This window comes from Genypterus blacodes, unplaced genomic scaffold (genome assembly GCF_046128005.1).
Source record: "Genypterus blacodes isolate CSIRO-AG114 ecotype Tasmania unplaced genomic scaffold, CSIRO-AGI_Gbla_v1 ptg000093l_1, whole genome shotgun sequence".
Lineage (NCBI taxonomy): Eukaryota > Metazoa > Chordata > Actinopteri > Ophidiiformes > Ophidiidae > Genypterus > Genypterus blacodes.
The window spans coordinates 1,488,412-1,512,618 of NW_027466897.1; the positions used below are offsets into that span (position 1 = coordinate 1,488,412).

General features: G+C 39.7%; 2 protein-coding genes, 1 long non-coding RNA gene and 1 pseudogene across 3 annotated transcripts; all 4 read left to right on the plus strand.

Moving 5' to 3' along the window:
- The first annotated feature begins 1,393 nt into the window (after positions 1–1,393).
- Positions 1,394–5,181, plus strand: LOC143007722 (histamine N-methyltransferase-like; annotated as a pseudogene).
- Positions 5,182–6,575: 1,394 nt separating this feature from the next.
- Positions 6,576–10,606, plus strand: LOC143007728 (histamine N-methyltransferase-like). The gene is made up of 6 exons (XM_076159178.1): positions 6,576–7,182; positions 7,330–7,382; positions 8,151–8,258; positions 8,617–8,747; positions 9,242–9,335; positions 9,812–10,606. The coding sequence occupies exons 1-6, from the start codon at positions 7,046–7,048 to the stop codon at positions 10,162–10,164; spliced, it is 876 nt and encodes a 291-aa protein (XP_076015293.1). The 5' UTR covers positions 6,576–7,045; the 3' UTR covers positions 10,165–10,606.
- Positions 10,607–12,359: 1,753 nt separating this feature from the next.
- LOC143007744 (histamine N-methyltransferase-like) lies at positions 12,360–15,203 on the plus strand. The gene is made up of 7 exons (XM_076159192.1): positions 12,360–12,416; positions 12,564–12,717; positions 12,865–12,917; positions 13,593–13,700; positions 13,829–13,959; positions 14,130–14,223; positions 14,742–15,203. The coding sequence occupies exons 2-7, from the start codon at positions 12,581–12,583 to the stop codon at positions 15,092–15,094; spliced, it is 876 nt and encodes a 291-aa protein (XP_076015307.1). The 5' UTR covers positions 12,360–12,416; positions 12,564–12,580; the 3' UTR covers positions 15,095–15,203.
- Positions 15,204–17,575: 2,372 nt separating this feature from the next.
- On the plus strand, positions 17,576–18,395 carry LOC143007740 (uncharacterized). Its single transcript, XR_012964514.1, has 3 exons — positions 17,576–17,888; positions 18,025–18,146; positions 18,256–18,395. It is a non-coding gene; the product is annotated as an uncharacterized LOC143007740 (long non-coding RNA).
- Positions 18,396–24,207: the final 5,812 nt, after the last annotated feature.

Below are 24,207 nucleotides of genomic sequence, written 5' to 3' on the forward strand. Positions count from 1 at the left end.
TTAAATGTAACAATACCGGTGGGTGGGAAAGTAAAAGAGACAAGATTATCAGTCACATTGTGTATTTTACCCTGTAGGTAAGACAGTACTTTAAATTGTACAAATATTTTGGATAAACATGTGTGTACCTGAAACCCTAAGCATATAACCCTAAGCATATAACAGTAAATAAGCAGTTGACCAACTGATGTGATCAACAGTGTTAACATTTGATTAACAGCTGCCTCGAGGGCAAATGATGAAACAGTTGGCTTACACAACCGAAGCTCATCTGCATGCTGGCTCTCCTCAACGGGGTCTTAATTTGTCTGCAGTTGGGGGCAGGCAGGCAGGCAGGCAGGCAGGCAGGTAGCAGGATACTGTAAGGAGTGCAAATGAAGCTGCACCATCAAGCCAACAACTTTAGTCTGGCAAAAATAACCATTCAAATTTGATCAAACCCAGATTCAGCTATGTTATCAAATGATACTTTGCAACATCATGCGCTTCAGGGAGGCAGTAGCTCAGCAGGTAGAGCTTCTGCCTGGGAACCGGAGGGTTGCCGGTTGGAGTCCCTGCCCAGGTGCCCCTGAGCAAGGCACCGAACCCTCAATTGCTCCCCCCTCTGCAAAGGGTGGTAATTTAATGTAAGTCGCTTTGGATAAAAGCGTCTGCCGAATGGTCGTAATGTAATGTAAATGTAATGCTCTAGTTGGTTAGAAACACAATTTTACAGTAATTCATCTTTTCTTGCACACGTTGTCAAATCCATTTTTGACTTGGTGAACTATTGCCAGATTAAATTTGGCAACATTTGCTAACAAACAGAATTGCCAGCTGTTATAATCGTGCCAGTGTTGGGCCCAGGTAGCATGGAGCAGAGAGAGAAGAGAGCCTTCCTTTAGCAGGAGAGGTTCAAGGTAACAGGTCAATGGCACAGTCAGATTCAGGGAAGTGGCCTCAGTCTTGTTAAAAACCTTCTTTAGATCATGGTGATGGTAAATGACGCCAACACTAGGGTAATATAGAGCGGTCTGGATAATGTGATTGAAGGGCTGGAGGAAGAGTTACAGTCGGTGACTGAAGTGGAGGAGAACAGAGTAGAAGACAAGTCTTGGAACATTCTGCTCGCCAGCCAATAACTCTCCCTGAACACTAACCCACGAGAAGAATGAGACATTTAAGCCACAGTGTAGTTATATGGTAAACACTTTCTGAACAGGCGAGAATGGTGAGTGATGAGACACAAAAGGTAAACATGTAAAGTACGAGCCTCGAGGGATGCAGACGATTTCTTAAAAGGGAGCAGGCTGATGCGTAGAGTCAACCAGCCTGTGCACAAAAGGGGTTGTAGTGCTCTCAGCTCTTCCTCTCCACTCCACACACTGTAGATGAGTGTTTGTTTGTTTTTCTTACAGTGCATTGTGTCGCCTTTATGATGTGACATCATCGTTACATAAAATTATCTTTTTATAAGGACGTTGTAGGCTTAATGAATGTTGATCACATGATTTGCAATTGTTGTGTTCAAAGAATTGCAGGTTTCAGTCATGGCAACAGAGGCAGAGACGCCTGAACTTTATGCGGGCTATCTTACCGAAAGCTTTCATCATTTCCTGAAACTCTCAGATTTAAAAGAGTCCCAGCTCCAGTTTTACGACAATGTCCTGCCAGCAGAATTTAAAAGGTACGGCTTAATTTGATACTTGTTTTACTACATTTAACTTACATTACATGAAATATAATATTTATAGATAGTCTTTTGGACAAAAAGCCATTCTTTATATCTTAGTATGCTTATAACGTGTGATCCCCATCTCTCCTGTTGATGCAGAATTGGAGCAGGTCAAAGCCAAGTGGATGTTCTTGGTGTGGGAAGTGGTGGAGGTAAGAAATGAAACACATGGATCAGTGAGAGCTTTGGGCTGGGTGGGGAAGTTTCTTGACTTTGCCTGATCAGTGTGAGTGCTACTCCTGGTGTCTTGCACACCTCATTGTTTCTTCTTCTTATTGTTATTATCATTCTGCCTGTTTTTGCTCACTCATAACTCAACAAAGTGTGTGCCACGCAATCTGAGCATAGGTTCATATTCATGCTTCATGGTACTAAGACAAGTTTGGAATTGTTAGTCTGCGCTATGACTTGTTAGACAGAAATTGTATTTATGCCCTAGGAACTACAAACCTGTTTCATCTGTTCAAATGCTCATTTGTGCTATGTTGGTGGAAAGCAAACAAGCTCCTCTAACATCATCTAAAGTGTATTTAATGAGTCATACTGCTGCAGAGTGTCTAGTGCAGTACTTTGATTACGCACATGGTGGTGCCATTTCACTATGAAATTCCCCTCAAATCCAGCTCATCTTCTTTATCTGTCATTGGGTCATATTCTTTCATGCATGGTTACTTGAGTGTGTTAGATATTTTAATTTCTCATGCAATATCTGTGTACAGACTCCATATTCTCCTCCTTCTGCTTCATGCAGGTGCATCACATTATGTGATGTAGCTGGATGTTGAAGGCTTAATTAATATTAAGTGCAGATCCTCTGCCCTTACTCAAAGACTGACTTGAGAAAATGAAGCAAAAATGACACAAATATTCATACTGAAGTTTTCACACCACATCAAAGGTATTTTCCTGTTTCTTTTCAGGGGAGAATGATGCTCGGATCCTCACTCTCCTGCAGTCTACGTTACCTGATGTTTCCATCTCTGTTGACATTGTGGAACCCAGCTCAGATCTTAGAGGAGAGTTCAAGGGTACTGTCCATTCAAAGCAAACTTGAGCTTCTCTGATGGCATATTTGTTATCATTTGAAATGTGCATTTGGTTGAAAGAATTGATCATTGTCTATGATAATAATATTGCTATTATAAATTAACCTTCAATCTACGCCACTTAAGTCATTTAACCAGCCATCTCATGATAATGAGATGTGATGTGCAACCAAGTTTAGGGAGAGGAGGAATCTACAACTTTGTTCTTCCATGAGTAAAATGTCAACTTTAATGTGTTATGTTCAGAACCGGTGTTACAAATACAATGTTCAAAAGATTCATCAGTAAACATCACTGTTTCCTCCTTTCTCTATTTGTTCTACCACGTCTGTCTTGTAGAGCTGCTGTCCAACACTGAGCACCTCCAGAAGATTCCATTTGCTTGGCATAATATGACAGCTGAAGACTACATAAAGGAAGTCAATGGGAAGGAAGACCTGAAAAGATTTGACTTCATACACCTGGTGCAGGTATTCATAACCATGCTGTATGATTTGACAAGCTGGTCTGATGAGGCTCATCGGTCAGACCATTGATGTTGCTGGTCACCCATAATGCCTTTCAGATAGGAGGCTCAATCTGCTTCACACTGCGAGTCAGAGAGTATGAAATATATGGATTCGTATTAGGGTATACTGAATGTTTCAGTAGATTATCCATCTGACATAATGTGTAGTAAGTCTCTGTGCCTTTGTGTCAACATGAAGCATGAAGGGGCTCTGGTAAAGCAAATATAGAAATACTCAACACCAGATCATTATAACTATTATTATACTTGCAGTGTTTATTCATTTCATTCATTATTACATTTCAAAATTTTTACTATTTTTTTCCTAGTTATAATTGTTAAACACTGGCTGTAATACTCCATTGATACTAAACCTAAATCTATGCTATTTATGCTATAAATAAAAACCTTTAACATGACGGTGACATGTTCTCTCACACTCTTCTGCTTGACAGGTGCTTTACCATGTGGATGACGTTTCCGAAACCATCAAGTTCTTCCACAGCCTGCTGAAAGAGAACGGCAAGCTTTTGATCGTTCAATGCAAAGGTGAGTAGAAAATGACTGAATGCACTTAATTAAATAATGCCACAGACTGCCTTAAAGGTGCCATATGATGTAATCTTAGAAATATAATCAATGATTCTTGGTGTAATTAATGTAAAATCTGGAGACAGTGGTTATTATGACTGTAGTCTCACATAACAGCTAGAATTGTGTTGGATCATGTTTCTGAAATGACCACTGTCTTGTTTCTCCTGTTTTTGAATACTTCAATGGCGATAGCAATGGCTTCCATTTTGCATTTTGTGTTGAAAACCAAACCAACAGATTATGTGAATGAAGCTATTATACACACTATATACACAGTGTGAAATTATGTACTGAAAATCACCACTTCCAAACCTTGTAGTGATAATTAGATGTCACGATATCACTGTTAAGCTCCTTTTCTCTGTAACACAATATACAATGATTTTGTTTCTGAAATTCATCTGTAATTGATGGTCCTCTGTCTTCTCCAGCCGACTCTGGCTGGGACATCCTGTGGAGGACTTACAAACAGGAGCGCAGAAATAGCATCAGGCCCAACTACATCAATTCAGGAGATGTAGTTTCCCACTTGAAGAGCCTGGGTCTGAAGTTTGAGGAGAACCCAATTCCTGCGACCTGTGACATCACTCATTGTTTTAAGGAGGACGATGAGATGGGAGAACTTATGTTGTATTTCATGACAGAACAAGAGCACTTCCACAAGAGCCTCACCCCAGAGCTCAGAGCAGAAATCTTAGACCATCTCAGGAACAAGTGCAGCATTGAAAAAGATGGCTAGATAATGTTTAACAGTGATAGCTGCGGCATAATTGTTCATGCTTAAATATGAATGTTTAACTTCTGATGGCCCCCATTGTCACAATTCCAACTTTGTTGAGGTCCACCTTAACATTACATGAACACCTTTAGGATTGCTGATTTTAGTTCAGCTTTAGTTTTGAAAAAATGTTTTGTTTTATTTCTGCCAGTTTTTAGACTTAGCTCTGTTGTTGCAAATAGCTTTGATGTCTAATTTCACTCCGTCTAGAAACTTTCACAGAGTACATTGTCAGGAACAGCAAACTTCAGGCGAGCGATTGGGCAAGAGAGAGAGAGAGAGACAGAGAGAGAGCCCCTCATGATACTGAGGTCCTCGAAATGTGACAGCATTTTCTCAGGACACCCATTTAGTCTGAAAAAGTTGTGCGTTTCTGTCCCTTAATTTTGCCGATAGATCAGCTAGAGGCCAATCTGGCCTGTGTTGTGAACACTGCAGTATGACTACATGTAATATCTTTAGAACTCATTATCACAAGTCAATCTTTAAAAAATAATTGAATATCAGTATCCGCACAGACTATACAGGTAGATAAAGCCTTCAACACTGAGGTACGTCACACCATACAAAAGTGCATTAATGAGGATATGAAATGATCGTGTCTGTTCAAAAGATTTTGTGATTTCTTATCTCTAGTGGGAAACTCAAACTCAAGATTAGGCAACTGGGGATGATGGGCCTTAAAAAAAATCATTATAATAAGAAAACATAAAATTGAGTCTCTGCACAAACATTTTTCATTGCATAAGAAACTAAAATGTACATGACACACTAAAGTAAAAAGGCATTAAAGAATATGTGAAAGAATATGAACATGGTGCTTGTTGGTATTTGTCATGTTTCATGCACGGGATCATCGATGTCCATGAATACTATATCTAAAGTTCTAAGGCTTTAAATGTAACAATACCGGTGGGTGGGAAAGTAAAAGAGACAAGATTATCAGTCACATTGTGTATTTTACCCTGTAGGTAAGACAGTACTTTAAATTGTACAAATATTTTGGATAAACATGTGTGTACCTGAAACCCTAAGCATATAACAGTAAATAAGCAGTTGACCAACTGATGTGATCAACAGTGTTAACATTTGATTAACAGCTGCCTCGAGGGCAAATGATGAAACAGTTGGCTTACACAACCGAAGCTCATCTGCATGCTGGCTCTCCTCAACGGGGTCTTAATTTGTCTGCAGTTGGGGGCAGGCAGGCAGGCAGGCAGGCAGGTAGCAGGATACTGTAAGGAGTGCAAATGAAGCTGCACCATCAAGCCAACAACTTTAGTCTGGCAAAAATAACCATTCAAATTTGATCAAACCCAGATTCAGCTATGTTATCAAATGATACTTTGCAACATCATGCGCTTCAGGGAGGCAGTAGCTCAGCAGGTAGAGCTTCTGCCTGGGAACCGGAGGGTTGCCGGTTCGAGTCCCTGCCCAGGTGCCCCTGAGCAAGGCACCGAACCCTCAATTGCTCCCCCCTCTGCAAAGGGTGGTAATTTAATGTAAGTCGCTTTGGATAAAAGCGTCTGCCGAATGGTCGTAATGTAATGTAAATGTAATGCTCTAGTTGGTTAGAAACACAATTTTACAGTAATTCATCTTTTCTTGCACACGTTGTCAAATCCATTTTTGACTTGGTGAACTATTGCCAGATTCAATTTGGCAACATTTGCTAACAAACAGAATTGCCAGCTGTTATAATCGTGCCAGTGTTGGGCCCAGGTAGCATGGAGCAGAGAGAGAAGAGAGCCTTCCTTTAGCAGGAGAGGTTCAAGGTAACAGGTCAATGGCACAGTCAGATTCAGGGAAGTGGCCTCAGTCTTGTTAAAAACCTTCTTTAGATCGTGGTGATGGTAAATGACGCCAACACTAGGGTAATATAGAGCGGTCTGGATAATGTGATTGAAGGGCTGGAGGAAGAGTTACAGTCGGTGACTGAAGTGGAGGAGAACAGAGTAGAAGACAAGTCTTGGAACATTCTGCTCGCCAGCCAATAACTCTCCCTGAACACTAACCCACGAGAAGAATGAGACATTTAAGCCACAGTGTAGTTATATGGTAAACACTTTCTGAACAGGCGAGAATGGTGAGTGATGAGACACAAAAGGTAAACATGTAAAGTACGAGCCTCGAGGGATGCAGACGATTTCTTAAAAGGGAGCAGGCTGATGCGTAGAGTCAACCAGCCTGTGCACAAAAGGGGTTGTAGTGCTCTCAGCTCTTCCTCTCCACTCCACACACTGTAGGTGAGTGTTTGTTTGTTTTTCTTACAGTGCATTGTGTCGCCTTTATGATGTGACATCATCGTTACATAAAATTATCTTTTTATAAGGACGTTGTAGGCTTAATGAATGTTGATCACATGATTTGCAATTGTTGTGTTCAAAGAATTGCAGGTTTCAGTCATGGCAACAGAGGCAGAGACGCCTGAACTTTATGCGGGCTATCTTACCGAAAGCTTTCATCATTTCCTGAAACTCTCAGATTTAAAAGAGTCCCAGCTCCAGTTTTACGACAATGTCCTGCCAGCAGAATTTAAAAGGTACGGCTTAATTTGATACTTGTTTTACTACATTTAACTTACATTACATGAAATATAATATTTATAGATAGTCTTTTGGACAAAAAGCCATTCTTTATATCTTAGTATGCTTATAACGTGTGATCCCCATCTCTCCTGTTGATGCAGAATTGGAGCAGGTCAAAGCCAAGTGGATGTTCTTGGTGTGGGAAGTGGTGGAGGTAAGAAATGAAACACATGGATCAGTGAGAGCTTTGGGCTGGGTGGGGAAGTTTCTTGACTTTGCCTGATCAGTGTGAGTGCTACTCCTGGTGTCTTGCACACCTCATTGTTTCTTCTTCTTATTGTTATTATCATTCTGCCTGTTTTTGCTCACTCATAACTCAACAAAGTGTGTGCCACGCAATCTGAGCATAGGTTCATATTCATGCTTCATGGTACTAAGACAAGTTTGGAATTGTTAGTCTGCGCTATGACTTGTTAGACAGAAATTGTATTTATGCCCTAGGAACTACAAACCTGTTTCATCTGTTCAAATGCTCATTTGTGCTATGTTGGTGGAAAGCAAACAAGCTCCTCTAACATCATCTAAAGTGTATTTAATGAGTCATACTGCTGCAGAGTGTCTAGTGCAGTACTTTGATTACGCACATGGTGGTGCCATTTCACTATGAAATTCCCCTCAAATCCAGCTCATCTTCTTTATCTGTCATTGGGTCATATTCTTTCATGCATGGTTACTTGAGTGTGTTAGATATTTTAATTTCTCATGCAATATCTGTGTACAGACTCCATATTCTCCTCCTTCTGCTTCATGCAGGTGCATCACATTATGTGATGTAGCTGGATGTTGAAGGCTTTATTAATATTAAGTGCAGATCCTCTGCCCTTACTCAAAGACTGACTTGAGAAAATGAAGCAAAAATGACACAAATATTCATACTGAAGTTTTCACACCACATCAAAGGTATTTTCCTGTTTCTTTTCAGGGGAGAATGATGCTCGGATCCTCACTCTCCTGCAGTCTACGTTACCTGATGTTTCCATCTCTGTTGACATTGTGGAACCCAGCTCAGATCTTAGAGGAGAGTTCAAGGGTACTGTCCATTCAAAGCAAACTTGAGCTTCTCTGATGGCATATTTGTTATCATTTGAAATGTGCATTTGTTTGAAAGAATTGATCATTGTCTATGATAATAATATTGCTATTATAAATTAACCTTCAATCTACGCCACTTAAGTCATTTAACCAGCCATCTCATGATAATGAGATGTGATGTGCAACCAAGTTTAGGGAGAGGAGGAATCTACAACTTTGTTCTTCCATGAGTAAAATGTCAACTTTAATGTGTTATGTTCAGAACCGGTGTTATAAATACAATGTTCAAAAGATTCATCAGTAAACATCCCTGTTTGCCTCCTTTCTCTATTTGTTCTACCACGTCTGTCTTGTAGAGCTGCTGTCCAACACTGAGCACCTCCAGAAGATTCCATTTGCTTGGCATAATATGACAGCTGAAGACTACATAAAGGAAGTCAATGGGAAGGAAGACCTGAAAAGATTTGACTTCATACACCTGGTGCAGGTATTCATAACCATGCTGTATGATTTGACAAGCTGGTCTGATGAGGCTCATCGGTCAGACCATTGATGTTGCTGGTCACCCATAATGCCTTTCAGATAGGAGGCTCAATCTGCTTCACACTGCGAGTCAGAGAGTATGAAATATATGGATTCGTATGAGGGTATACTGAATGTTTCAGTAGATTATCCATCTGACATAATGTGTAGTAAGTCTCTGTGCCTTTGTGTCAACATGAAGCATGAAGGGGCTCTGGTAAAGCAAATATAGAAATACTCAACACCAGATCATTATAACTATTATTATACTTGCAGTGTTTATTCATTTTCATTCATTATTACATTTCAAAATTTTAACTATTTTTTTCCTAGTTATAATTGTTAAACACTGGCTGTAATACTCCATTGATACTAAACCTAAATCTATGCTATTTATGCTATAAATAAAAACCTTTAACATGACGGTGACATGTTCTCTCACACTCTTCTGCTTGACAGGTGCTTTACCATGTGGATGACGTTTCCGAAACCATCAAGTTCTTCCACAGCCTGCTGAAAGAGAACGGCAAGCTTTTGATCGTTCAATGCAAAGGTGAGTAGAAAATGACTGAATGCACTTAATTAAATAATGCCACAGACTGCCTTAAAGGTGCCATATGATGTAATCTTAGAAATATAATCAATGATTCTTGGTGTAATTAATGTAAAATCTGGAGACAGTGGTTATTATGACTGTAGTCTCACATAACAGCTAGAATTGTGTTGGATCATGTTTCTGAAATGACCACTGTCTTGTTTCTCCTGTTTTTGAATACTTCAATGGCGATAGCAATGGCTTCCATTTTGCATTTTGTGTTGAAAACCAAACCAACAGATTATGTGAATGAAGCTATTATACACACTATATACACAGTGTGAAATTCTGTACTGAAAATCACCACTTCCAAACCTTTTAGTGATAATTAGATGTCACGATATCACTGTTAAGCTCCTTTTCTCTGTAACACAATATACAATGATTTTGTTTCTGAAATTCATCTGTAATTGATGGTCCTCTGTCTTCTCCAGCCGACTCTGGCTGGGACATCCTGTGGAGGACTTACAAACAGGAGCGCAGAAATAGCATCAGGCCCAACTACATCAATTCAGGAGATGTAGTTTCCCACTTGAAGAGCCTGGGTCTGAAGTTTGAGGAGAACCCAATTCCTGCGACCTGTGACATCACTCATTGTTTTAAGGAGGACGATGAGATGGGAGAACTTATGTTGTATTTCATGACAGAACAAGAGCACTTCCACAAGAGCCTCACCCCAGAGCTCAGAGCAGAAATCTTAGACCATCTCAGGAACAAGTGCAGCATTGAAAAAGATGGCAAGATAATGTTTAACAGTGATAGCTGCGGCATAATTGTTCATGCTTAAATATGAATGTTTAACTTCTGATGGCCCCCATTGTCACAATTCCAACTTTGTTGAGGTCCACCTTAACATTACATGAACACCTTTAGGATTGCTGATTTTAGTTCAGCTTTAGTTTTGAAAAAATGTTTTGTTTTATTTCTGCCAGTTTTTAGACTTAGCTCTGTTGTTGCAAATAGCTTTGATGTCTAATTTCACTCCGTCTAGAAACTTTCACAGAGTACATTGTCAGGAACAGCAAACTTCAGGCGAGCGATTGGGCAAGAGAGAGAGAGACAGAGAGAGAGAGAGCCCCTCATGATACTGAGGTCCTCGAAATGTGACAGCATTTTCTCAGGACACCCATTTAGTCTGAAAAAGTTGTGCGTTTCTGTCCCTTAATTTTGCCGATAGATCAGCTAGAGGCCAATCTGGCCTGTGTTGTGAACACTGCAGTATGACTACATGTAATATCTTAAGAACTCATTATCACAAGTCAATCTTTAAAAAATAATTGAATATCAGTATCCGCACAGACTATACAGGTAGATTAAGCCTTCAACACTGAGGTACGTCACACCATACAAAAGTGCATTAATGAGGATATGAAATGATCGTGTCTGTTCAAAAGATATTGTGATTTCTTATCTCTAGTGGGAAACTCAAACTCAAGATTAGGCAACTGGGGATGATGGGCCTTAAAAAAAATCATAATAATAAGAAAACATAAAATTGAGTCTCTGCACAAACATTTTTCATTGCATAAGAAACTAAAATGTACATGACACACTAAAGTAAAAAGGCATTAAAGAATATGTGAAAGAATATGAACATGGTGCTTGTTGGTATTTGTCATGTTTCATGCACGGGATCATCGATGTCCATGAATACTATATCTAAAGTTCTAAGGCTTTAAATGTAACAATACCAGTGGGTGGGAAAGTAAAAGAGACAAGATTATCAGTCACATTGTGTATTTTACCCTGTAGGTAAGACAGTACTTTAAATTGTACAAATATTTTAGATAAACATGTGTGTACCTGAAACCCTAAGCATATAACAGTAAATAAGCAGTTGACCAACTGATGTGATCAACAGTGTTAACATTTGATTAACAGCTGCCTCGAGGGCAAATGATGAAACAGTTGGCTTACACAACCGAAGCTCATCTGCATGCTGGCTCTCCTCAACGGGGTCTTGATTTGTCTGCAGTTGGGGGCAGGCAGGCAGGCAGGCAGGCAGGCAGGCAGGCAGGTAGCAGGATACTGTAAGGAGTGCAAATGAAGCTGCACCATCAAGCCAACAACTTAAGTCTGGCAAAAATAACCATTCAAATTTGATCAAACCCAGATTCAGCTATGTTATCAAATGATACTTTGCAACATCATGCGCTTCAGGGAGGCAGTAGCTCAGCGGGTAGAGCTTCTGCCTGGGAACCGGAGGGTCGCCGGTTCGAGTCCCAGCCCAGGTGCCCCTGAGCAAGGCACCGAACCCTCAATTGCTCCCCCCTCTGCAAAGGGTGGTAATATAATGTAAGTCGCTTTGGATAAAAGCGCCTGCCGAATGGTCGTAATGTAATGTAAATGTAATGCTTTAGTTGGTTAGAAACACAATTTTACAGTAATTCATCTTTTCTTGCACACGTTGTCAAATCCATTTTTGACTTGGTGAACTATTGCCAGATTCAATTTGGAAACATTTGCTAACAAACAGAATTGCCAGCTGTTATAATCGTGCCAGTGTTGGGCCCAGGTAGCATGGAGCAGAGAGAGAAGAGAGCCTTCCTTTAGCAGGAGAGGTTCAAGGTAACAGGTCAATGGCACAGTCAGATTCAGGGAAGTGGCCTCAGTCTTGTTAAAAACCTTCTTTAGATCATGGTGATGGTAAATGACGCCAACACTAGGGTAATATAGAGCGGTCTGGATAATGTGATTGAAGGGCTGGAGGAAGAGTTACAGTCGGTGACTGAAGTGGAGGAGAACAGAGTAGAAGACAAGTCTTGGAACATTCTGCTCGCCAGCCAATAACTCTCCCTGAACACTAACCCACGAGAAGAATGAGACATTTAAGCCACAGTGTAGTTATATGGTAAACACTTTCTGAACAGGCGAGAATGGTGAGTGATGAGACACAAAAGGTAAACATGTAAAGTACGAGCCTCGAGGGATGCAGACGATTTCTTAAAAGGGAGCAGGCTGATGCGTAGAGTCAACCAGTCTGTGCACAAAAGGGGTTGTAGTGCTCTCAGCTCTTCCTCTCCACTCCACACACTGTAGGTGAGTGTTTGTTTGTTTTTCTTACAGTGGAGTGCATTGTGTCGCCTTTATGATGTGACATTATCTCTACATAAAATCAGCTTTTTATTGGGACGTTATAGGTTTTATGAATGTTAATCACATGATTGCCAATTATTGTGTTCAAAGAATTGTAGGTTTCAGTCATGGCAACAGAGGCAGAGACGCCTGAACTTTATGCGGGCTATCTTACCAAAAGCTATCATAATTACCTGAAGTTCTCAACATCAAAAGAGTCCCAGTTCCAGTTTTACGACAATGTCCTGCCAGCAGAATTTAAAAGGTACGGCTTAATTTGATACTTGTTTTACTACATTTAACTTACATTACATGAAATATAATATTTATACATAGTCTTTTGGACAAAAAGCCATTCTTTATATCTTAGTATGCTTATAACGTGTGATCCCCATCTCTCCTGTTGATGCAGAATTGGAGCAGGTCAAAGCCAAGTGGATGTTCTTGGTGTGGGAAGTGGTGGAGGTAAGAAATGAAACACATGGATCAGTGAGAGCTTTGGGCTGGGTGGGGAAGTTTCTTGACTTTGCCTGATCAGTGTGAGTGCTACTCCTGGTGTCTTGCACACCTCATTGTTTCTTCTTCTTATTGTTATTATCATTCTGCCTGTTTTTGCTCACTCATAACTCAACAAAGTGTGTGCCACGCAATCTGAGCATAGGTTCATATTCATGCTTCATGGTACTAAGACAAGTTTGGAATTGTTAGTCTGCGCTATGACTTGTTAGACAGAAATTGTATTTATGCCCCAGGAACTACAAACCTGTTTCATCTGTTCAAATGCTCATTTGTGCTATGTTGGTGAAAAGCAAACAACTCCTTGTAACTGCATCTACAGTGTATTTAATGAGTCATACTGCTGCAGTGTCGCTAGTGCAGTGCCAATTCACTATGAAATGCTCTTCATCTTCTTTATCTGTCATTGAATCATATTCTTTCATGCAGGGTTACTTTAGTGTCTTTGATATTTAAAATTTTCATGCAATAATATAGCTGTGTGCAGACATTCCATGTTATAATTATTATTATTTTTATTATTTTTATTATTATTATTATTATTATTATGTAGATAATGAGCTCAAAAATATTCATACTGCAGTTTTCACACCACATCAAAGGTATTTTCCTGTCTCCTTCCAGGGGCGAATGATGTTCAGATCCTCACTCTCCTGCAGTCTACCTTACCTGATGTTTCCATCTCTGTTGACATTGAAGAACCCAGCTCAGATCTTAGAGAAGAGTTCAATGGTACTGTCCATTCAAAGCAAAACTTGAACATCATTTATTTTGCAAAAATTCATTCATTATAATTTACAATGTGCATTTGCTGGAAAGAATTGATCAATTGTATTGTTTTTATTATAACTGCCTTGTAGAGCTGCTGTCAAACAATGAGCCCCTTAAGAAGATTCCATTTGTCTGGCACAGTATGACGTGTGAAGACTATGCAAAGGAAGTCAAAGCGAAGGAAGACATGAAAAAATTTGACTTCATACACATGGTTCAGGTATTCATTTCCCTTACGTTCTGCCACATGCTTTTTTTTCTAGTTATATTTTTAACATCAGCTGTAATACTCCATTTATACTAGCCAGACTTAAATCTATGCTATTTATGCTATAGTATAAATAATAACCTTTAACGTGACATGTTTTCTCACACTCGTCTGCTTGACAGATGCTTTACTATGTGGAGGACTTAACTGAAACCATCAAGTTCTTCCACAGCCTTCTGAAAGAGAACGGCAAGCTTTTGATCGTTCAATGCAAAGGTGAGTAGAAAATGACTGAATGCACTTGGATTAAATAATGCCACAGACTGCCTTAAAGGTGTCATCATGTATTTTTAGAAATATTATAAATGATTATTTTTTTTGAAATAGCATTATTTTTTATTATTATTGATGACCATCTTTCTCATGAGCCACTGGTGTCTTTGACTTTACTTAAAAGGAAGAATGTTTTTCTTGTTTAAGAATACTTTGTGTCCATTGAAAAACAAACACACAACACTACATTGGGCAACAACAGCAGGGAGAAACTCTGCTTTGTCCATCATTTGTTGTTGCTGGTGGCAATGGCTTCCATTCAGCATTTTGTGTTGTAAACCAAACCAACAGATTTGGTGGCACACATTGGGAAATAACGTATTGAAAATCACCACTTCCAAACCTTGTAGTGATAATTAGATGTGGCAACATCAATGTTAAGCTCTTTTACTCTATAACACAACATACATGATTTTGTGTCTGAAATTCATCTGCAATTGATGGTCCTCTGTCTTCTCTAGCCGACTCTGGTTGGGACATCCTGTGGAGGACTTACAAACAGGAGCTCAGCAATAGCATCAGGCCCAACCGCATCACTTCAGGAGATGTAGTTTCCCACTTGAAGAGCCTGGGTCTGAAGTATGAGGAGCACCCCATTGCCACGACCTGTGACATCACTCATTGTTTTAAAGAAGACGATGAGATTGGAGAACTTTTGTTGTATTTCATAACAGAACAAGAGCGCTTCCGCAAGAGCCTCACCCCAGAGCTCAGAGCAGAAATCTTAGACCATCTCAGGAACAAGTGCAGCATTGAAAAAGATGGCAAGATAATGTTTAACAGTGATGCCTGTGGCATAATTGTTCATGCTTGAATATGAATGTTAAACCCCTGATGGTATTCATCTCATATTTAGCTTTAGCTGGTGTGGTTGGTTTCTGATGTGTATCAGCTTTCTGTTTGTTTAGTCTACATCTTCAACAGACCGCATTGTATGCTGAAGGAAATACTCAATAAAAGCAGCCCCCACTCATATGTTTCATTGAATCTTTTTGTCTCATATTTGATCAGTGTCATTGAACACATCACAAGCGTAACGTTCATCGCAAGTTGTACCTGTCATCAGTGATTGACAGGTAGTGGAACATGGAAACGAGAAATTAAAAATTAATGAGGAATGTGGTTCTTTCCATGACAAATGGATAAACAACTACTTTTTTGTGAAAGTGGGAGGTAAGCCTGTGTGCCTGTATGAACAAATTTGACCTGCAGTTTAACAAGCTGAGCCGCCTGGTGACAGACAGAGCCCCAGCCATGGTTGGCACCCAAAAGGGATTGACTGCATTGGTCAGAAAAGAAATGAGTCGTCTCAAAGTGAGATATTTGTATGCCACGTTATCATACACCAAGAGAGCTTGTGTGCACACTCGTGGAAGCTCAATGCTGCGATGAAAATTGTTGTGTCCACCATAAACTTCAGAACATCAGAAAGAGAGGACTTAACAGCCGCCAGTTTATGGAGCTATTGAGTGAGCTGGAGTTGGAGTATGGAGACCTGGTTTACCATTGTAAGGTGCGGTGGCTGAGATGAAGAAGTACAGGAGTTCATGGAGATGAGGGGGAAACCGGTTATTGAACCCAGTGACTGCCAGTGGCTATGTACGGTGGCCGAGAACCGCCGCCGCTGCAAATAAAAGAAACGCTGCAAAAATAAAAAAGCCGGTGCAACACTAAAAAAAGACGATGCAAATAAAAGAAACTGCAAAAAAGAAACGCTACTGCAAATAAAAGAAACGTTGCAAAAATAAAAAAGCCGGTGCAAAAATAAAAAAGATGATGCAAATAAAAAAGCCACAACGGAAGTGGGTTACCGGGGACTGTTTTTACCGATGCACCTGTGTGAGTAGAAGACGACGCTGACGCACCTGTGTGAGGAGAAGAAGACGACGACGACGACGACGACGAAGAAACTACGAATAGGAAAACGAACTAGGAAGCAAGTGAACATGATAGTGTTTAATGTCGCTACGTGTACTTTTGAATGTGTTATTTGGTTAGGCCAGGTAGCCCCAGGTTTGAAGTTGAACTGGAGAATTTTTAGCTTCGGCTAACACGGGGAGACCACTAGGGTGACCATTTCCATAACACCAAAAAGGAGGACATTATGCGGCATATCAATAAATTACCATGGTGTACATAGGACTCTGGTATACTCTCATTTACAATACAATTTTGTGTGGTTTGAAGATGTTTGTGTAGCTGAATAGGAAAAAATATTAATGAAAAGTCAAAAAGTGTTTGTTCACAGTATTTGAATTTATTCAATACATAGTGGTGTTCAAAAACTGACCACTGAGATGAATCTTTTGTGCCACAAAGCATAACATGTGTGGACTCAAATGTAAAAAACAAATAACAGGTAACATATATAATAATAAAAAAATGCTTTTTTGAAAAGCATAAATAACCTTTTATGTTAACAACAAAGGAGATTGTAAAGAAAACAACATTTACATTCAACTGCTCAAAAAGTATAGCATTTTTAAAGTGCTTCAGTCATTTGGGGACTTGTCTTCAGTGTCTTCATCTGTGTGTGTGTGTGTGTGTGTGTGTGTGTGTGTGTGTGTGTGTGTGTGTGTGTGTCAGTATTTGGGTCTCTTCACGTGTAGCAGCTCAGGAGACAACAGCACCTCTGTCATCATGGCTTCCAAGCCCCCACTGCCCCTCGGCCTGTTTATATCCTGCAGGGACTGGTACAAATAACAACGTAGCAAGAATACTGTTATCAACCTTCAAAAATCTGTATTGTTTTCAACCCAATAAATATGAATATTTCATGTAGCCCCTCAGTGAAATCATAAGACTAGTGTACTCACCAAAATCTGCAATACTTCTGTTCTTTCCTGGCTGCATCCAAGAGTTTATTTTGTTTCCAATGAACTTTTTGTACACCTCTGTCCAGTAATAAGTGAAATTGACACACACTTGCGGAGCCTTGTTTACGTTTTTAACCAACGATATAGCGGACATTTATCTGACACCGCTCTTAGCCAATCAGCGGATCTGACATTGCGGGCAAGTGGACGCCGATACGGGTCCGTTTCGGGGGTCCGCGGGAATCCGTGGAGTCTTTTTGCTGTGTGGGTGGTGCCTAAAAAAGGAGGACAAATACGCGTCTGGCTTGATGCTGCGCCGGACGCCGGACAGGACATTGAAAAGCCGGACTGTCCGGCCCAAAGCCGGACGTCTGGCCACCCTAGAGACCACTAACGAGAGTTGAAACAACTGACGGCTACAGCTTATTACTATCGTTGTTGTTGTTTGTATCATTAATAATCATGCTAACAATAATCTTAGGCGTGGGTAACAATAGTTATTTGGATGAATGTGAAGTTTAAGCTGTGTGAGGTGGCCAGGGACTTTTGTGAAAGTACCATGACCATAATGTCAGAATGAGGTATTGAACTGACGGCTAAAATGTTCATGCAATTGAAGTCCAAAGCAACCTAATGATACTTGATGTTTTTTTGTTTGTTTTTTGCAGATCATAATGTATTGTCCTTTTTGTGGACACCAGCAGCCTCCGAAACCAGTGTTTTGCTGTTCATGTGGCAAGGGCATCAAATTCCTGTGTGATGTTGATGATGACACACCTGGCACAAGTGGGGGTAATGCTTCTTTCATTCTTTTTTTAATTAGGCTTAGGTAATGTACACTCTATAAACGTAATGAGTATGAGTGAGAACACTGTATGTCTCTCTGTTCTTTCTTATTGATGATTGATTTGACTCTTATTTGAAGCAGAGGCTCCTGGAAAAAGTGTACTGGAGTCATTTCAGACTTTTTGGAGTCTAAAAGAGAAGGAGAGACGAGCATGTTTTAAAAAGAAAAAAGCTCCATCAAAAGACAACCTGACGGTTGTGAAGGTAACCTTTTTGCTGAGATAGACTAATAATTTGCTGACAGTCCATTCTGTCATGTATTTATAGTGTCACTGATCTAGTTAATAGTTGCCATTGCAATGTTTCTCTGTAGATTTCAGTAGGCCTGATGCGGCTGAAAGATGGAGGACTGAAGACTGTTAGAGGATCAGTACTTCCCCTCTTGGTGCGACCAGAGTTGGATGCTGATGAATTGCAAAGAGCTGCTGAGCAAAAACTGTGTCCCTATGTACTTCTCTACCCTGACGGTACAAACAAACATAAGTAATGTACCAGGAACAGAAGTACCTTTCACACTTAAGCGTACAAGGAGGCATTTGGAAAGGCCTACCAACGCATCACACTGTACATTTGTACAGCTGAAGATTTCTCTACGTCTTGTAAGTAATTGTGAAAGAATTGCCAACCAAGAAGAGCTTTTTAAAATGATTTGTTTGTCAAGAAAAGTTGTTGTTCTGAGTAGTCTGAAATCCTCTTATACCTGTTCTTGTATTTCACAGCTCAGGAAACCACTTCGTCGGATTCAGAGGTGATCATCATGAGTCCAAGCTCTTGAGTGCCACATTTGTTGTGTGTTACATTGATTATATTGTAAGTTCTGTCTGAAAATTAAAATGTTTCTAGATTTTACATAGAAGCCATATTTTTCTGATGAAACGTGCCAAAATAGCATTTTAAATTACGGTAAATGTTGCAGTGTCCTGGCCTACACATATTTTACAAACTTCAATATTTATGTTCAAATTTGTTCAGCTCTAGTTCTGTCAATCAAATTTGAAGTGCTCACTGATATATTGTTTTTTACTTCCAGATATGGGAACCTGCAGATGGAGAGTGAAGCACTGATTCAGCAGCTCTGGTAATTGTAGCTCCGAAACATAGTCTATCGTTCACACTTAGCCTTGTCTGAAAATATTGTCACACAATCAAGGCTTAAACTACTTAAAATAATGTGTCACACTCTGACCTAGAGATCCATGTTTGTATACATTATATTAAATATTCCATTTTATTTTTTTTTTGTATTGGAAATAGACTGTTGTCGACACCGCACATTTTTATTGTATTTGATATCAGGAATGTGCTTGCAGCTTCAGCTTGTTTCTATAAAAAAAAAAAAGATTTTTTTTCAGGCATAGACAACTTTATTACAGACGTTTGTACGTTGCTTTGGACAAAAGCGTCTGCCAAATGACAGGGGAGAGGAAAATGACATACAGCAAATACGACACATAAAAAGAAGTTTGTTTTGGTGTTGTCACAACACAAATATGTCCCTAAATTTTTTACAGACCAGCCATGTTTTTCAGGGTGATGTAGTTCTCTACAGCTGATTCACACTGCAAAGGAGCTCTTACACCACTCTGTCGTTGCAGTTCTCCAAAGAGAGTTTCATGCTCATCCCCAGCAGGAGTTGCTGGCACTGGCATGATGCTGGTGTTGTGGTTCAGGGTTTGGGCAGATGCTGGGAAACCACAATTGCTCCCATCAAATCTAGGAGCAAGTACAGAAAAGTGTTCACACTGAGCAACACATCAATTAAGTTTCCTGTTAAGTTTTACTTTCATGGTCATTCCAATTATCTCCAGAGTTTCTTACAGGACAAGGATGCAGAGACCCAAAGACAAGCAATGATCTTAGGTTAAACTAAGTATCAAATATTAGAGAAAGCACTGCACATGAGGGAAGACTTTATTGTGAATCTTAAATTTTATAATCAAAATGTTACAAAATATTTTCAAGTGCATTCAAGTACACAAATTTTAGAGCACCACATTATTTCAGTTTTTACGTAATTAATAACAACATAAATAATAAATAAGGTGACTCCAGGAGGTGAAATCCCCCCCCATAGACCCGACGATGGCAGTGTCGTCGTTATTAGTAAATTATATAACTTAATCCAAAATACTATCAGGGAAACTCTTTGATACTCACCTTTGAGGTACGTAATACATTGCCTCTGGTTTACCAGATGGGCACCGGGATTGGTGAACAGGACGAATGGTGTGAGTATTCCAGTACAGCTTGTATTCATCCAGCTCTTTCTGCAGGACTCGCAGGAAGCAGTGTCGTACCAACTTTGTGTGTGCAGGGCTGCCATTGAAGAGATGCCTCTCCCTCAAGTCACTGAACAGATCCATCCAAAATTGGCTCCTAGATAGAAAACACAAATTCATCCAGGTCATCATTCTTCAAGAGGTTTAGATTAATGTACAAGTCCACTTACTACTGACTCATGCCTTTTGGAGATTTCACTACAATATACCCTTTCCTTTAAAAAGCACAGCAATATACATAGGATCTGAGAAATAATATAAATGCATACAGCAAATACAATAATCCAGGGTCAAGTAAAATATAAATGAATTAAAAGTGACAGAAACCTTTGTTTCCGGAAGTAGGACCACCAGCTTTCAATCCGCTGGTTGGATGTTGAAGTGCCATACATGTGGCTTTTAGCTCCTGCAAACACGTCTGTATGCTCTGATCTCATGGTACATTGAATGGCGGCCATTATTCCATTTTCAGTGCCGCAATCTGTGCGGAGCCACTACACAACTACACAGTTGATGTAGTTTTGAGCAATTACTGAAGGGTCGTTGTTGGTCTTTCCACAATTCAGCCACATCATTTTTCTGGAGAAGCCATCAATGCAGCCACTTATGGCAATTCCAAAAGGTTTTAATTTATCTTACCCATCAATGTGCCAGGTTTCGTTTGGTCCCATTGAATGATATGCCCTTCGAACAAATCTACGTCTACAGCGATCCACATGGATCCAGCTCTGCCATTAGGCGCATCACATCGTCTCGTCTGACGACGAGAGTGTTTCTGCTTCAGAATCTGCCACATCGCTCTATACCCTAAAAGCTGGCCTGATCCCTTTAGCTCCTCGGAAATAGCTGCCTGCACAGTAGCAATTGGAGTGTAGTTGATCCTTCTGGTCAGGCTTGCATGTTTTAGTCTTCTTTGTAGATTGCGAAAACTGACTGATATGTTGTGTTTGATTTTCAGTAAGTCCACTATTATTTCATAACTATGGCCCTCTGTGAAATATTTTTGGATAAGTTCATCCACTGGAGTACTAGCTTCAGGACCTGAGGTGTAGAACGGAGGACACTATATTAGAGGCTAAATGATGAACTGCATAATAAACATTTTGGTGAATAAATGAGATTGTTTAGATTATCATGTGTGGGTGACATGGTAGTTAGTGATTAGAGTTATTGAGGAATCAAGCTATTCAATGCACTCGTTAAAATTAATTAATTGAAAATGTCTTTATATAAAAGTAGCACAGTGCAAAACATTCAAAATTGTTGCATAGGATTTTTTACAGGGATCAGTAGCCTACTAGACTAAGACACTTTCTTAATTTTTCATGTCTTCAAATTCATTGTATTCCACATGCCTCTGTTATGGATTTCACCATATGAAATGGTATATTCATGACTAACAGACAGTATATTCTCTAAAAAAACATAGCAATCCATCATGTTTAAGAACCTCATTAACTGTCAGAAAGAAACGTACCTTCATCTTGAAGACTCCTTAGGAACCTGACATTTCTACAGCATGAGCCACAATATACCAGGACGGATGGAAGGTTCACCCCACAGAATGGACAAAACATGACCTGGTAAATGACAAAGCAAAAACAGTCAAGTTTAGGATTCAATCTGACATTATGGTCATGGTACTTTCTCAAAAGTCCCTGGCCACCCCACACAGCTTAAACTTCACATTCATCCACATAACTTTTGTTACCCACGCCTTAGATTATTGTTAGCATGATTATTAATGATACAAACAACAACAACGACAGTAATAACCTGTCTTCACTGTAGATGGTCACCACAAGACGAGCTTACTCACAGAGTCACAGTCAGATGTTGGTCCAGAAAGTGTGTCTCCAATGCTGCTGAAGCTGTTTGAATCTGAAGCTACTTAAATAAATATTCCCCCCTTTGGCGATTACAATATCGCCAACATGATGATATACATATTTTAGCTGGAACCAAACAACCAGTGACGGGCAAAAACTAGCATCAATATGCTAGAAAAATTCCCTCACAACCCCCTTGCCTCTCAAATTAATCATGGGTGATCACGCTTTTGCGCTGGTAGTGGTTCCATAACAATACATACATAAAAATAGGTTACATACATAAAAATAGGTTATAAATGGAATGTAAGCCTGGCAGATCTTGTCAAGTCAGCATTTTGCCTGCGGTGCACAGTTGTGTGTAGATCAAAAATATAAACCAACAATGTAGAACTAAAATATAAATTGCTTAACTGTGATTACTGAGTAAATGAATTACCTATTTAACTGAAAATAATATCAAAATGAGATTTGCATAAACTTACACACTCAAGACTTCATCCTATAGGAATATTGTAGTTCCTGCATTTACCAATACAGATGCAAACACTATGAGTAACACATGCATGTTAATATGCTGATACAGAGTATACATATATCAACCCCATACTGATACAGGAAGTGCAAAGTTCATATATGCATATCATGCATGGCAATTATCAATCTAATAAGAAAACAGCTTTCTTTTCTCAAATGTGAACTCATTTGAAGCTAAGCTAAGCTATACTGATAAATGTGCAAAACTCCTACAGGCCTTTGGAGAGAGGTTCCAGGACTTGGAACGCAAACGAAATGTACATATTTTCAACATCGTTGCAATGTGAAACTAATGATAACACAACAATCTCCCTTTGCTTGATTTCTACAAACAGGATTTTCCTTTTCTGAGGAGACATGCACTGAAGTTTGCATCATTATGTGGGACAACCTACCGCTGAAATAAACATTCCAAAACTGTAGAAGAACAGAGAACGTGCTTGACTGCAAGAAGGAGTTAGAGGGGCTACTGTCTGACAACTGATTGCTGGTCATCATGAAACCACCACTTCCTTCATAGCTGTTACATGTTACATTATATATGTGTGCACACATACTAATCATCGGTCAAAGCAGCACTAAATTTGGCTGATTTATAAAAAGCAGAAATCGTAAAATAAAGAGTTGTTGGGAGCCAAAGCAGCTGGCTCTTCTTTGTGAGCTGAGCCACTAGCTCTGGCTCATTAAAAAGAGACAGAATTCCAATCCCTGATTCCAACTTTAGGAGGCGGGCTGAAGCTTAGAGCCAAATCAGCCTGTATTTACGAGAAGTGTCAGCCTGTCTTCACTCTTCACTCTTTGCTCTTTCATTACTTTCTACAAATTCTAGGTGAGTGATTCATGATTTTGTCTTGTGGAGTATTTTGTCTTTCCTTTATTATGTGACATTAGCTTCAGATAATAACCTTTTATTAGGTGTTATATATGAATGTTATTCACACGATTTCCAATTATTATGTTAAATAGATTTCAGGTTTCAGTAATGCCAACAGAGGCAAGGCAAGTGTTGGAATATAACAAATAATGTCAAACACATATAAGTAAATGCAGTAACTGAGGTTAATATAGTCAAGTAACCAAATGGCTGGCCCCGGGAAAGTCTGGAGATGGAGGAATACACACGAGCATTTCAGCGTCTCTCTCCAGGAGGGCTAGATAACACATATCTGCCAATAGGTGAAGAGGTCACTGTATCACTTTATCAAAGCTTCAAACATCTGTGGTCAGGAAGAAGGAAGAGAGGGGGTTCGCATGGACGGGCAGTCAGGGTGAGCTTCTTCAGATCAAAGGGCTAATAACACAGTACTGTTGTTCTTTAATCTACACAAAGAGTATTCCACTTTCCCCCACAGACAGCTGTTCATCCCTCAGATTTGAATCTTAGCGCTGCCCCTCTTGAAGCTGGCTGACCAATATATAATAGTTAAACTACATTGTCATCAGTGAATTAGAATATTATGTAGACGCCCTGTATATGCGGGATAAATAGGGAAGCACGGAAATATTTGAGTGTCCTTCTTTGATGCATGAGAGAGTTGGAACCAGCGCTGTCCGAAGTCTTATTCCAGTAAAGCTCATCTGAAGATTCCAGTTCATCTTTGCCTAATCTTTTACTCTTCA

Excerpts from the sequence above, each read along its gene's own strand:
- LOC143007728 (XM_076159178.1), top strand. The coding sequence starts at position 7,046 with ATGGCAACAGAGGCAGAGACGCCTGAACTTTATGCGGGCTATCTTACC. Across the intron at positions 8,748-9,241 it reads ACTTCATACACCTGGTGCAG|GTGCTTTACCATGTGGATGA; the intron begins GTATTCATAACC and ends TCTGCTTGACAG. Across the intron at positions 9,336-9,811 it reads TTTGATCGTTCAATGCAAAG|CCGACTCTGGCTGGGACATC; the intron begins GTGAGTAGAAAA and ends TGTCTTCTCCAG.
- LOC143007744 (XM_076159192.1), top strand. The coding sequence starts at position 12,581 with ATGGCAACAGAGGCAGAGACGCCTGAACTTTATGCGGGCTATCTTACC. Across the intron at positions 12,718-12,864 it reads CTGCCAGCAGAATTTAAAAG|AATTGGAGCAGGTCAAAGCC; the intron begins GTACGGCTTAAT and ends CTGTTGATGCAG. Across the intron at positions 13,701-13,828 it reads TCTTAGAGAAGAGTTCAATG|AGCTGCTGTCAAACAATGAG; the intron begins GTACTGTCCATT and ends ACTGCCTTGTAG.